This window comes from Garra rufa, chromosome 9 (assembly GCF_049309525.1).
Source record: "Garra rufa chromosome 9, GarRuf1.0, whole genome shotgun sequence".
In the NCBI taxonomy this organism is placed as follows: Eukaryota; Metazoa; Chordata; class Actinopteri; order Cypriniformes; family Cyprinidae; genus Garra; species Garra rufa.
The window spans coordinates 28083557-28098560 of NC_133369.1; the positions used below are offsets into that span (position 1 = coordinate 28083557).

The window sequence follows — 15004 nt, forward strand, 5'->3', positions numbered from 1 at the left end:
GAAAACCGCAGCTTTACATTTCCGCTGGTCTTAGTACACGATATAACTACAGAAGAGTCAAGTTTTAAATAGGACAAATATCGAAACTCATTGGTCACTTTTGAACATCCTTGATAAAATGGGCGGAACAAGAACACATCCGGGGATTTGAACTGTACTTGCTAGATGTGAACTTTGAATTGGAACAGTACTTGGGCAACAACTGATGACGTTTCACAAGTCCACAAGAACACAAGTCCAGACAAGAACGCATATTGAGAAACGGCTACGGTTAGACTTGGCAGACTCTGCTTAAAAGACCCGCCCTCATCACTTGACAGTTAAAAAGACCAATGAAACTAACGATGACATCAAGTATTACCCAATCAAAAGTAGGAAAGGAGGCATCTTCATAAAATGCGTGTATGATTTGCATGAGACGCTGCTATAAAAAAAATGATCAAAAATACGGGACACTATTCTATTGATTCAAAACGGGACGCGCAATTTCGTTCTCAGATACGGGAGGATTCCGTATTTTAAGGGACGGGTGGCTTCCATGTGAGGGGACCCGCGATGTATGTAAATATAAACTGATAATTCTAAGGTAATAAAAATATTATGGTTCATTAAGTAAGGTCTTTATACACCCCTGAAAACATAGTTATGTATATTATAATGCACCTCTGTCTAGAGATCATCTTAAATATTACACAGTGCACCTTTGTGTTGCATTCCTAATGAAGCCAGTCCAGCAGTCATAACCAGTCCTGTATGGCTGAAAAGCACAGGGCAGGGCCGGAAATTTACTTTGTGTCTAAATGAACAAAACTGCCCCATAAATTCAAGACAAAGGGGCAAAACATGCCCCTTTGCACAGTTAAACAATGTATTATAGCTGAGCGATTAAAATGAATTGTGAAAATAAATTAAAAGTTACATTTAGGTTGTGTTCGCACTTCTCATGTTGGCTTCAATTAAAACGAACTCTGGTGTGATTGCTCTGTTAGTGCAGTTCATTTGAAATGTTTTATGAAAACGTTTTGAATTTGAAGATCAGGGTAACTTATTTTGTCTTCTGGGAAACGTCTTCCCAGAATATGATATTTAGGCAAAATAAGGAAAATGTACACATCTCTAAATGCATAATTTTTTCCTTCTAAAGCATCAGTGAGCATTTGAACCTTCTGTAATAGTTGCAATAGCCCCTCAGTTGACCTCAGTGTGAAAAGATGGATCTCAAAAATCATACAGTCATTGTTGGAAAGGGTTCAAATACACAAAAATTTCAAAAAGCAAAATAATTTGTGAGACCTGAAGGATTTTTCTGAAGAACAGCGGGCAATTTAACTGTTCAGGACAAACAAGGGATTCATGAACAACTATCACTAAACTAACAAACAAACAAACCAGCCGTGGACCATTCTGATAACAACACAAGGCATATTAAGAATTAAGTGTATGTCAACTTTTGAACGGGGTCATTTTTTATAAAATCAACTATTATTTTCTCTTGTTGACTATATAACATCTTTTATGAGAAATAACTTATTAAGATAAGTACAAAATACAAAATAACATGCATTTTGTATGATTCCTCTCATTTTGGTAAAATAATTAACATTTTGGATATTCTGCAAGGTGTATGTAAACGCTTGACCTCAACTGTATATAGGAGGAGAGTCAAAAAAATGATATATGTGGCAGTTTTGTACGTTGATGTTGACATATGTTTTCATTGTTCCTAAATATTTCAATTAAAAATACTTACAATAAAAATGGTTATTGAAATCAAGTATGTGCTAAACTAAAACTGTACCAGTAGGTATGTTGTGAGTGTTCTTGTCTGTAAATTTGTGTTCATTGTATTCGCCTAAAACTAGATTTTAAGTGTTTGTGAGTGATTAGTGAGCTGTAAATAACGACTAAACCAATATAATATTTTCAAGTAAATGTCTCCATCTTGTGGGGGTCCTCATAATAGTTTTTTTTTTTTTTTTGGGACAGACTTGAGTAAGTTAAAGAATTTATTTCATGTGTTGTTTTTATACAGAATCTACTCTAAAATTAGGTTTAGTGTGTTGCTGTAGCGTTGTGTATCTGAAATTGACTCAGAAGACAAAATAAAAATAAAGAGAGGGAGCATCACTTGAATGAATATTTCAAACATGCTTCTGCAGTGCAATCTGCACCAATTACCAGTTAAAACAAATAGCACGGTCGTTCCTTTCTGTCCAATAATAACTGGTTCTTCTTCCATTTTACAAAACCAGCAACCATGCAAATAGACTCCAGCAGGGGCTGGCTCTGGCTGTTATCTTCCACACTACATTTCCCACGGTGCACTGCTTTGTTGTTACGTGACAGAAGTAACTTTCAAGGCACGCACACGCAGCAGTGTCTCGTGATGGGGGCGGTTTGGCGTCAGTCTTTCCCGTCTGGAGTCTGACGCACTCCGCCAGCCAATAAGCTCATGTAGCACTTCGGCGCCCGAGCCCGCTGTGGAGGCAGGATTTCTTCAAATAAAGATGGCAGATGTTGTCGAAGGAGACGGCACTCGCTCCGCTGGCCCTTCCACGCTTCACTCGGCGGCTCGCAACGGCTCCGGCATGAGCTCGGGAACGGGCGCCGGCGGCCTCGTCGCGACCACGGTCACCTCCGGGCCTCGGTTGGTCCGCATCGTCAAGTCGGACTCGGGCTACGGCTTTAATGTCCGCGGGCAAGTGAGCGAAGGAGGGCAACTGAGGAGCATCAACGGCGAACTTTATGCCCCGCTGCAGCACGTCAGTGCCGTGTTACCGGGCGGCGCGGCAGACCGAGCTGGAATCTCAAAGGGCGACCGTATTCTGGAAGTGTAAGTTTATATGTAACGTTAAATGATCTATGGACTACATCAAGGCGCGCTTAGCAGCGCTGCCCACCTTTACCGTCATCCCTTGATAGACAGAAAGCGGCCAGTTTGCTGTAAACACTACAGGCGAAAGTCAACAGTGCATTTAAGGGTTTCTGAAGAGAGAAATGACGCTGTAATCCAGTGCAACTGCTAACGTGGCTAATAAGTGGGTTGATGTATTGGAGTGAGAAGCTGAAAGTTAGCCAACCTTGTCACTGCAGCACTGCATCCTTTCAATCAAGAAAAATACTATATTTTAATTGAAATATACATCAATAGAGCTTCCCTAAGGCATGCTTGTCTAGGACTTGTTTACAGCAGGATTTGATATTCTGAGCACATCCAGGCTTGTCATTCAGACATCTAGTATTACAATCATCCTTTAGGTTTTAGGAAATGTCTCCTTTTTGTAGAAGCTGTCTCATAAATTCAAGGACATCTGACAGACCTGACTTTGTTTTCATAAATTTCAGCCTCCCTGATCTTAAAGAGATAGTTACGCAAAAATACAAATTATGTCATCATCTACCAACCCTCATGTTGTTCCATACCTGACTTTTTTGGGTTTTTCTGTGGACCACAAAAGAGCATCCTAGCCAGGATGACATCCTCAATCATTTCGCTTTCCTTGTATGGAAAAAAGACGGCTTGAAAGTGAGTAGAGACTGTTATATTCACTCAATTGCGTTCTTTAGAAGTAAGTCATATATGTTTGGAAGAACTTGAGGGTGAGTAAATAATGACATGCTTTTTCATTTCTGGCTGAACTATCTCTTTAACATCTCTTTGCATGCAGTGTCTCTGCTTGTCATATGCATCGGTGTATGTCTCTGCGTGAATGGCTGCTTCATTTCCACTAGATAAAGGAGGTTTGTGTTTGGACGCGTTTGTCTTCATTGCAGATTCAGGTCACATACAGCAGCGTGAACAGACGAGCTCTCTCATTCCCTCTCATCTTGCTGTAGCTGACTGCGCACTGTTCTAAACAAAATCGAAATAAACCACACTGGACAATTGTGCGAACAATAGCACACACCTTTTGAATGATAGGTATGTCCTTTTCATGAGTGTGGTGATCTCAAACATTTGCAGCATGATTATGTAACCACAGACTTGTTGGCTGTGAACTACATTAGGGGATATCTATTAGCAGGAGCGTCTGGGTTATATTTGGTTTGCCATGTGTTATTTGATGTTATTGTGTCCCTCGAATCTTCACTGGAGCGGTTCCGGTTGCATGTTAATATTCACAGGGCACCTCATTGATGCTGGCGTTGGTTGCCATGGTGACAAGTGGTTTCCGTGGCGCTGAAGGCGAGAGAGCTCAGCATCAGCATCAGTCAGTGTAAACTCAGGACAGAGAGGAGGGCAAAGCATCTCATAAACACCAACTCTTTTTGTTTGGTGGATGCTTCTAAAAGACAAGCCCCCTAAACTGAAAGGGTTGGTTAAATATGTTTATTTTCTCATTACTTGTTGTCTTAATTTGATCAATCCCGGTATTGATTTTTAAAGTGTAAAGCGCAAACCTTTACACTATGCTTATTTTCAATCCCTGCATTCTGCTGATCTAATTTGCACAACTGATCTAGTTTGGGGTCTTGTTGTTTTTGAATGAATAGTTTTGTAATGTACTTAGTTTTGGGATGCAGCAAAATGACTGTGAACCTCAAAATATTGGCAAACAACCTATTTATATTGAGTCTTCCTTGTATGCTGCTACAATGCATAAACAAACATGCAACATGATAAGTGCAGCTGATTTACAAGCAAATGACTCTTTTTAGTGAACCAGTAAGGATGCGTCTTAACCAATATAGCCTGACTCCCAAAATAAATGACTGTTAACCACCTTATTTTTGTTGTAAGACAGTAAATTGTATGGGTCTGGCTTCTGGTCTCATCCACGTCCAGATATTTTTACCTGTACAAAACAGCTCGCTTTGCTCCTTGATATTGCAAATTGCTGTGTCTAACCATATTATTTTAATAAGGGATGCAACTGTATTATCAGTATTATGGTATCACGATAGCAAAACTGTCACATGGCGATATGTGTACTTTTTAAAATATACTTCTTATTCTAACATAAAAGGTTTGTCTTGGGTTATTATTGCTTTGGCACAGTATCTGTCAAACAAACTAAAACCAAAAGCACAAAATGGCTTAATCTTTTCATCAAGACTGTTTTTGCTGCGTGTTTCAAAGCGCAGAGTGAACCGGCGTGATCCGGTGTTTTCGGTGCCTCAGAACAGCTCAGTTTACAGTATATGCAAATAACTCCTTTTTTTGCATACGCTTTGAGTTTGGTGCATGTTTGGGAACGCAGTTGTGCATTTTAAGTAGTTATGCTTTATTTTTGCTGCAGCATTTCACTTGATTTGTAAGATGTGTTTTTGTAAGCCTGTTTTCATTGAAGCTGGAGTTTGCCAGCTGTATTGCTGTTTCCATCAAAATAAAAGCCTAAAAGTTCAGTATGAATTGCTGACAGCTAGTGGTTTAAATAGGTAACGTTACTGCAATCCAAATTCAATCTCTTTTAAGTGTTGAAATTAGGAAAGAGGTATTGTAATTTCCCTACTGTAGTGTAAAGTAAAAATAATATACCTAGGAAATATTAATTTTCATTTATTTTACAGTGCAACTATTTTGTATGGCTATTACTGTCATAGGAATGACAATAATATACAATTTTTTTTTATTTCTGTAATTATATTCTAATTTGTTTGGCTTCCTAAAACGCCAGTGTGAAGGTAATTTAGGCTGAGACAGTATATCACAAATAAAAAGAGGGTTGAGTCCCCTTTAAAGTTCAGGTACAAGTCAGTTCACAGATTTTTTTTTTTTCTGACTAAAAGAACATGGGTTGGAGCTCTTAATTTTAAACTCTCAAATTGCATTAAAAATAATAATTTAACTTTAAATGTACAAATGTACAAACTTTATGGACAAAATGTACTTCATTTGTCCTTTTTCTTTTTTTATATTCCAATAAATATCGTATCATGGACTTCATATCTAGATATTATTGTATCGTGAGATTGTGATATTGTTACATCCCTAATTTTAGGGATGCACCGATCCGAATCGGCCGATTCATGCTTGCGCGTTTTGTCAGTAAAGCCGGTTCTGTAATCAGCGGTAAATGGCATCAGGTGCATGATTTCACGTTGAGCCGTATATACTACACACAGCCGTTGTTCATTGAGGAGCTGCGCACATTCATACTGATAATGAACATGGATTTGCACAGCTCGTCGGTAAACAACGGCTGTGTGTAGTATATACGGCTCAACGTGAAATCATGCACCTGATGGCATTTACCGCTGATTACAGAACCGGCTTTACTGATAAAACACGCAAGCGATCGGCCGATTCGGATCGGTGCATCCCTACCTAATTTTATTGTATTTTCTTAATTATGAATGCACTGGTTTGTAGTGCAAATAGTTTTACTGTTTACTGCACATTGTTATTCTTCTCATTATTTCCCCTCATAGCGGATAATAAAATGGAAGTCTCACCCCTAGGCTTATGCCGAGTTCAGACTGCACGATTTTCAAAGTAGTCGCGTCACAGATCTTTTCACACTGCATGACTATCTGGTGTAGCGTTCCATCGCTGCTGTGTTTACACTGCAAGATGGATCGGCGACAGGGGGTTTCACACTGCATGACTTTACAATAGGAAGAATCACCGTCAACTTTGTCCCGGTCCACAAACTACGTCTCTCAACCAAACACACGCGAGAAGAAGTGACATGGAAACAACGTGAGGTTACGCGTGCAAGACCGGAGTTCTCGAGTGAGACTGGGATTATTATTAAAAATGGAAGCCCGCAAGAAGCTTGCCATACGAATTGCATGTTTGCAGCGAAGAAAAATAAAAGAAGCCCTTTTCTGAACCGAAACCATGCTAACTCCTCCCCCAACTTTCAGCTGGCCTGGATGTTGCTTTCTCCTTGGCTGTAGGTAATCGCCAATGTTATTTTCACACATTTCACACGGCATGATTTTGAATCACCGACAGGTCCAGATATTTAGCGTGCCAGATATCTCACGGGTGTCGGCGACTCGTCTGCGATTCTCTCAGATCGCGTCTTTGATAGTTCACACTGTGTGATTGTCACTCGCGTGAACGAGCACCGATTTGCCTGTGATTTCAGGCATTTGTCGGCGATTTCTCAAAACCTGTTGTAAAATCGTGCAGTCTGAACTCGGCATTACTTTTACGTTAAGGTGGATAAGCCAATTATTTTAGTTTAGAAAGTCAAGCTGCCTAGATGAATTAGTTAGAAACTCTATCCTGCATAATTTAAATTACTCAGTCATATTAGAGAAATGTTAGTGAAATTTTGCAAAAAAATCTCCATTATCAGGAGAGTAGTGGTCTAAGAAACACAGCCACACAGAAGTCTCTTTCAAACCAAGCAGTTTTCTGTTGGTTAATATGGTGAATCTGCATGACGAACTTGAACCTGTTGTGAAATTTGCATTGGGTAAATCTTTAGCCCTCAGACGAAATTCACATTTGTTTGGATTTCTATTAACATGACTGGATTTCTCCTGCAAAAATTCACGGAACATCAAATTTTCCCTGAAATTTGCAGATTGAATCAGAATCAAATCAAGTGTTTGTGAGAATTGGATCTAAATCTGGAAGTCTGAATCGATACCCAGCATTTTAAAAGGATAGTTAACCCAAAAATCAAAATACTGTCATTAATTACTCACCCTTATGTCATTCCAAATCAGTAAGACCTTCAGAATATAAGATATTTCTGATGAAATCCGAGCTTTCTGACCCTGCATAGACAGCAGTGCAACTGACACGTTCAAGGCCCGAATAGATAGTAAGGACATCGATAAAATAGTCCATGTGTGAAGTTACGAGAATACTTTTTGTGCACAACGAGAACCAAAAATAATTACTTCACTTAACAATTTCTTCTTTCGTGAATGTGTGTCGAAGACAAAGTAGAGAAAAAATTGTTTTTCTTATTTTTCTTGTCTTTGTGCACAAAATGTATTCTCATAGCTTTATAACATTAAGGCTTATCAACTGAAGTCACATGGACTATTTTAACAATGTCCTTACCGTCTTTCTGGACCTTGAACGTGTCAGTTGCATTGCTGTCTATGCAGGGTCAGAAAGCTTTTGGATTACATCAGAAATATCAGTTTGTGTTTATAAGATAACAAAGGTCTTACAGGTTTGAAACAACATAAGGGAGTGAGTAATTAATGACAGAATTTTCATTTTTTGGGTTAACCGTCCCTTTAAATCTCTCAGTTCTCTCTACTCCCTGTTACCATGTTATAAATGGGTAAATGCACTGTAGAAAGTCATGTCAAATATATGATGGAGGGCTCAGCTTTCAGAAAGTGGAAGTACATTCGAAGTGGTCTGGGAGGGGGTCATCCTGCTCTGTCTCTTGTGTTTAATGGAGTGTCAAAAGCAGGGAGATGGTGTGAGGACACAATGTAGGTTGGAGCCACAATTAAAATGTTTCCATGGGCAACACAAAACTGATTCAGTGGCATGATATTTACAGCTCTATTGTACAGTAAGGAGGAGCAGTGAGCGTTTAGTTGATTCAGCGTTTAGTTGAGTGGCTGACTGAGAGCGCTTTTGAGTGTCTACGAGAAACAGATGATAGAGAGAGAGTATGTCAATGTACGGCTGATTGCTGTTGAGTAACTCTTAAGTACTTTCTTCCAGTGATCTTACTGCAACGTATTTGCTGAAAACTCTTCAATTCACATTGCACTACATGTTCAGAAAGGGGTTTTCTTTTCTGCCCTGAATAATCTCTGAAACCTACATAACAGACAGAATGAAATGTCTTTCGTATCAAACACATATACTACATCCATCACAGATTTTGAGGTCACACTCAGGTTTTCAGGACAGGAAATGTCATACTTTGAGTAAGACCTGTTCAGTCGTCTCCAGAGAACTCTCTGCTGTAATAAAACCTGACTTCTAGCAGAGCTCAAAAATAAGGCTTTTTTGGGGCCAGTAGTTCAGATTTGTTTTATTTTTATCTACACTGCTTTTCAAAAGTTTGGGATCAGTAAGATTTTTAATTTTTTTTTTTTTAAAGAAGTCTCTTATGTTCATCAAATTCCATTTATTTGATCAAAAATATGGAAAGTAATATGAAATATTATTGCAATTTAAAATAAGTTTTCTATTTTAATATACTTTAAAATAGAATTTATTCCTGTGATGCAAAGCTGAATTTTCATCATTGCTCCAGTCTTCTGTGTCACATGATTGTTCAGAAATAATACTAACATGCTAATTTATTATCAAAGTTGGAAACTGTTGTGCTGCTTATTTTTATTTTATTTTTTAAACCTGTGATACTTTTTTTTTTAGGATTCTTAGATTAATAAAAAGTTAAAAAGACCAGCATTCAAAATTCAAAATAGAAATCTTTTCTAACAATATAAGTCCTTGCTGAATAAAAGTATTAATTTCTTTTAAACAAAGAATGAAGCAAAACTACTGACCCCCAAACACTTTGAACAGTAGTCTATATTGTTACAAAAGATTCCTATTTTAAATAAATACTGTTCTTTTTAATGTTTTATTAAACAAGGAATCATGAAAAAAGTACCACAGGTTCTGAAAAAAAAATTAACAATCACAACTGTTTTCAATATTGATTATAAATCAGTATATTAGAATGATTTCTGAAGGATCATGTGACACTAAAGACTGGAGTAATGATGCTGAATATTCAGCTTTGCATCACAGGAATAAATTACATTTTATAGTATATTCAAATTAGGGATGGCGAAAACTAAAAAAATTCTTGACCGACCACCGAGCCTCATTAGCCGGTTGAAACCAGTTAACCGATTAGTTTAAAATATGGTACGCTATTTGAAATAACAGCCATTTCCAGCCGCGCCTGCAATTTCGCAACTCTGTCGCATCTGACCGCGATCACACCGAACGCGTCTTTTAGTTCTAAAAACGCGAGGCGCACAGCACTGCCCTTTTTTGGTGACTTTTAATAAAAGAGCGTGCTGCGTTTTTTTTATGTTGCTAAGCAATGACCAAAACAGCTGTCCTGTCAGTCAAATCAAAGGATTATAGCGCGAGCGCTCTAAAATCTTAGTTTTATGCTGTTAAGTAAACTGTCATATTAGCAGAAACCCTAAATAATACAGCTCCGGGTTACCCACGATAGACACAAAAGGTTTCTCCTCTATTTCTTGCAGTCTGGGGACTTTTTAAGCAACCGTAAAATTCCGTCACCACAACAGAAGGCCCGCCTCTCCATTCATTCGATTGGACAATGGAAAAGAACGCAAATGACGTTTGGCGTTTTTCCGCTCAGAGTTGATTTTTTTTTCAACTTCACGCCCTCAAAGCGCTCCTGCAAAAACGTGAGGCGCCTGGGACGCATAAGCAGCGCGTAGAACGCTCACTGCCAACAGAAAACCATTCAAAACAGGCGCCTCCATCTGCAAAAACGCGTTCGGTGTGATCGCGGCCTCTCTCTGCCGCTCTGCCTCCCGCACACACACACACACACACACACACACACACACTGCCACTCGCGTCACTTTTTAAAAATCCCCTACAGCGGGAAACATGAGTCCCGCAAACGCGGCGCCGAAGAGCTTGTTGTATGTAATCGTAGGACAAATGGCTCCTTAGTTTCAAATGGTTTGGGTACAAGGTGATCGCTTTGAAAATAAAGGCGTTTGCCTAGGTTAGAAGCTCATTTGAAACATTGCCACGGCTCATTTAAGAAAATGACAGCTCCGAAGAGACGCCGCTTTAGTTGAGGTAGTGCTAACCATATTAAAGAAAGATGATGATCATCATCACCTTATCGGTTACCACTGAAATGTAGATGTAATGTATTTCCAAATCTAAGCCCATCTTATGCGGAATGTTGCCTAATAGACTGCAACAAAACCAATGGATAAAACAGGCACCTTCAGAATGTGTAAAAGACGCACCGGCACTTTTTTTTTTAACCGACTACCGACAACTTTGACCGGTTAACGTTGATACGGTCAACCACCGGTCAAACGGTCATCGGTTAACATCCCTAATTCAAATAGAAAACCACTATTTTAAATTGCAATAATATTTCACATTATTACTTTTTTTTTCTGTATTTTTAATCAAATAAATGTTTTGATTAGCAGAAAATACTTTTTTAAACAACAATAAAAATATGTACTGATCCCAAACCTTTGAACGACAGTGTGTGCATTTTTATATTTTGAGTTTTTATTAGTGGTGGGCCGTTATCGGCGTTAATCTATTCTCAAAGTTGGGTTGGGAGCTGGGTCTATACTACGCAAGCTATGATGACATTCACCTTGATATTTTAGCACGGATGTACTGTATACCTAGCCGAATTGCACTGTAGGGGGCGAGAACGAGTCTTCGAACCTGTGTGTATGCCTACTGTGAAATTACCACATCAAACATGACATGCTAACATGGATGCAGCTATGAAGCCTTTGGGTTTGCTTCAGGGCAGGGGTGTTGCTAGACCCTTTTTACTGGGGCATGTGCGTGAGTTATATGTACTTTGATAATCCCGAAATAAAGACATTAAACTATATGCAACAACTGAATTGACGCCAGGGGCGTAGCAACCGGGGGGGACGGGGGGACATGTCCCCTGCACTTTTTTTGACCTAGCACCAATATTTCCGCCATTGTTCTCTGATTTGTTACTTAGATTTGAGTGAACTAACATTTAGCCAATCACAGCGCAAATCTCTTGTGTGTCCTCAAATTGCCACTTTGGTGCTGTAAAATGTCCATTGTTCTTCTATTTAGAAATTATTATACTGTATGAACATCACCATACTGTCCCCCCCCCCCTTTTAAATTGGCTACTACACCCCTGATTAACGCTTCTAAAAGCAACGCAGTTTAACCGAAGACTATGCACGCAGATATCCATGCCCGTGCGCATCTGTGTATTTAACTGCAACGCGCACGTCGCACAGCCATTTACGCAGAAGTACATGCAGTGTAGGAATAGTTGGTTATACAAGTTTGTATAGTTAATTGTGTTGTAAATGCAATTGTCAAGCAGTTTGTAATGCATTTTGGAAACAGGAGATGAGCCCCTGGTCTAATGCGCCACCTGGCTTTGGAAACCCGTTTTTAAAGACTTACTTTTAGTCATTATTTGGGTAGTACACTTATTCTGAATGCCTTCGGCAGAATTCAAATTAGCCAAATTATTCTATGCCCACCATTAGTTTATTTATATATATATATAATATATGTATGTATGTATGTATGTATGTGTGTGTGTGTGTGTGTGTGTATAAGATATTTACATATATACACATATTCACCTACTTTATGAAAGCAGTCTGTTATGCTCAAAGGCTACAGTATTATTGAGAAATATTATCGCATTTTAAAATGACTATTCTTGTTTAAAATGTATTTTATTCCTGTGATGGCAACGCTGAATTTTCAGCATCATTACTCTAATCTTCAGTGTAATATGATCCTTCAAAAATCATCCTAATATGCTGATTTGTTGCTCAAAAATATTTATGGAGACAATGATAATTTTCATCAGAAAACTTTGATAAATGCAAATTTGTTTTGAAGGTTTTCAACATGTTAACAAGTTAGATAAATACCATTTCAGCGAGAAAACCAAACATTTCAATATGCAAGGTAAAAAAAAATAGGGAATCAATAATTTTGAAATTTTTTAGTGGCATCACAGCACTGGCTTGAAAGAGCAAATAACTGTTCTGTCAACTGGCCCGAAACCTGGCCATGGGCCAGCGTGCCATCCTTATTGTTGAGCCCTGAAAAGATTAGACCAGAAAATAGGAGCTCCAGGAACTCCGCCTAAGTAGTGGTTCAGGATTAGAAGATATCTGATCTGACATTAACCCTTGAAAAGTTCCTGGAAACCCAAGAATTATAGCATTAACCGTTTAACGTCACACTGGTATTGGCTGTGTAACCAGATCCTTTCTTCTTTCCTTCCATATGCAGAAATGGGGTGAATGTGGAAGGGGCCACTCATAAGCAGGTGGTGGATCTCATCCGAGCAGGAGAGAAAGAGTTAGTCTTGGCCGTCCTGTCGGTTCCTCAGCCAGAGACGGACAGCCTTGATCCCGGGGACGACGGCTCTTCGCAGTCCTGCTATGACTATAGCGACAAACAGGCCGTGCCCATCTCTGTGCCCACCTACAAACATGTGGAACAGAACGGAGAGAAGTTTGTAGTGAGTGTTTTATCTGCTGTGGCCGCTAATGCCTCTGTTTATTTTGATAGTTTTTCCCCCGATGATTTCAGGGTTATTTTTAACAGCGTTGTGTGTTTGTTTCAGGTCTACAACGTGTACATGGCAGGCAGGCAGTTGTGCTCAAAGCGTTATCGGGAGTTTGCCATCTTGCATCAGAATCTGAAAAGGGAATTTGCCAACTTTGCATTTCCCAAGCTGCCGGGGAAATGGCCTTTCTCCCTGTCTGAGCAACAGCTAGACGCTCGCAGGCGAGGGCTGGAGGAATACTTGGAGAAAGGTAAGAGAAGATGACGTAGGAAGGGGCTGTGAGATGAAAATCTAGAAAATAACTGTTTACAGATGTTTCCAACAATCTCTTTCTCTCTCTTGTGTTTTTCTGCCTTTCTCTCTTGATCTCACCAGTGTGTTCTGTTCGGGTGATCGGAGAGAGCGACATCATGCAGGAGTTTTTGTCGGAATCTGATGAGGTAAGCTTTTGTGTGTATAAGTGCTGTGAAAATGTCAGATTTACAATACACAATTATCGAAAGCAAAAGTATTCGCAAAAACGATATTATTGTGCTTCATTGTCTTTTTTTCTGTTTTATAACTGGTGGCAACAGGTATTAAACTGCAATACTGCCACCTACTGTGTTGGAGTATCAATCAGATAATTACTGGCACTAGAGGTGTGCGTAATTGTTGTTTTAACAATGTGAAATTTGACATTAAGTATGCAAACATAACACCTACAGAGTGCGCGCATACATTACGTGAAGTCTATAAGTGAGGTTAAACTAGTTCATGTACGCATTAGAGTGCAATCTTTCACTGCATGATTCAGTCTGTTAAAATGCATTTAGAATGATCACATAATTCAAGATATTTGGGCAGAAAATGAATATAATTCTATCATTTAATATAGTTAATCAATATCACACGAAGAGAGCTGTTTTTTCTTAAAGTCAGCATGGTTACAAATGTAATACTGCTTTTATACAACAGTTCAGTAAACAAGATAATGAAGAGACTTGAGTTCTAGACACCATATTTCCTGTTTTATGCTCTATTTCACTGTTTTGCATCTCTGAGCAACATGACAGTTTTTCGTTCCTGAATGTATCAACCCTAACTGCAGTTAGTTTCCATTAGTTTCTACGCTGCATTTAAACTGTTTAAAATGCCACTTCAGATGCAACTTCTTCAAAGATCAATTTTGTTGATACTGATTTCATTTGTATTGTTATTGTAATTGACTGATTACATGTAAGAATTTGACTCAAAAGATGATGCACACTTAAAAAAAATGGTTTTATAAAGTTAAAAATGCACATAAGGTACAAATCAATTTAAACATATTGGAAAATAATCATTTCTATCACTGCCGTGAACTGAGCACACAGAGTATGAAGAATATCATAAACTTTAGGAGTCAGCTGTCCACGTGTTTTTACTTAATAATAATATTTTTTAAGAATCACTGTAATTGTCTATACTGGTGTATAAAATCTGTTTTATTTTTTCCAAATTCCCTTTATTTATTTATTTAAAAAAAAAAATTTCAGTTTAAATCCCCCCCCCCCCCCCCCCCCCGTAAATTCTATACTCTGTTTGAATGGTTAAATTAAATTTTATTAATCTAATCATGTCTAATTGGTTGAAATATTGCTTAAAACGTACACAATTTAACAGTAATTTATCAAAAGTTTTGAAAATACTAAATTTTTAAGGGCTTATGAAAAAGAAAGAAAGAAAGAAAGAAAAGGAAAAAGGAAGTTTTATTTTTACCACATTATGTTTTCCTTTTTTTTTCTCTTGCTGGACTCCATTTGAATGGCATTTCCAACTATTTGAGTTTATAAAATAATGTATTATTATTTTAT

The 15004-nt window shown here is 38.4% G+C and overlaps 1 protein-coding gene across 2 annotated transcripts in view; it reads left to right on the forward strand.

Annotated features, from left to right (window-relative positions):
* The first annotated feature begins 2437 nt into the window (after positions 1-2437).
* snx27b (sorting nexin 27b) overlaps positions 2438-15004 on the forward strand; it is a 33286-nt gene continuing 20719 nt past the window's right edge. For both annotated transcript variants that reach the window (XM_073846605.1, XM_073846604.1), the window contains exons 1-4: positions 2438-2833; positions 12890-13121; positions 13227-13419; positions 13545-13609. In XM_073846605.1, the coding sequence (XP_073702706.1) occupies positions 2508-2833; positions 12890-13121; positions 13227-13419; positions 13545-13609 (816 nt within the window). In that variant the 5' untranslated portion in view covers positions 2438-2507. The remainder of the gene's footprint in view (positions 2834-12889; positions 13122-13226; positions 13420-13544; positions 13610-15004) is intronic.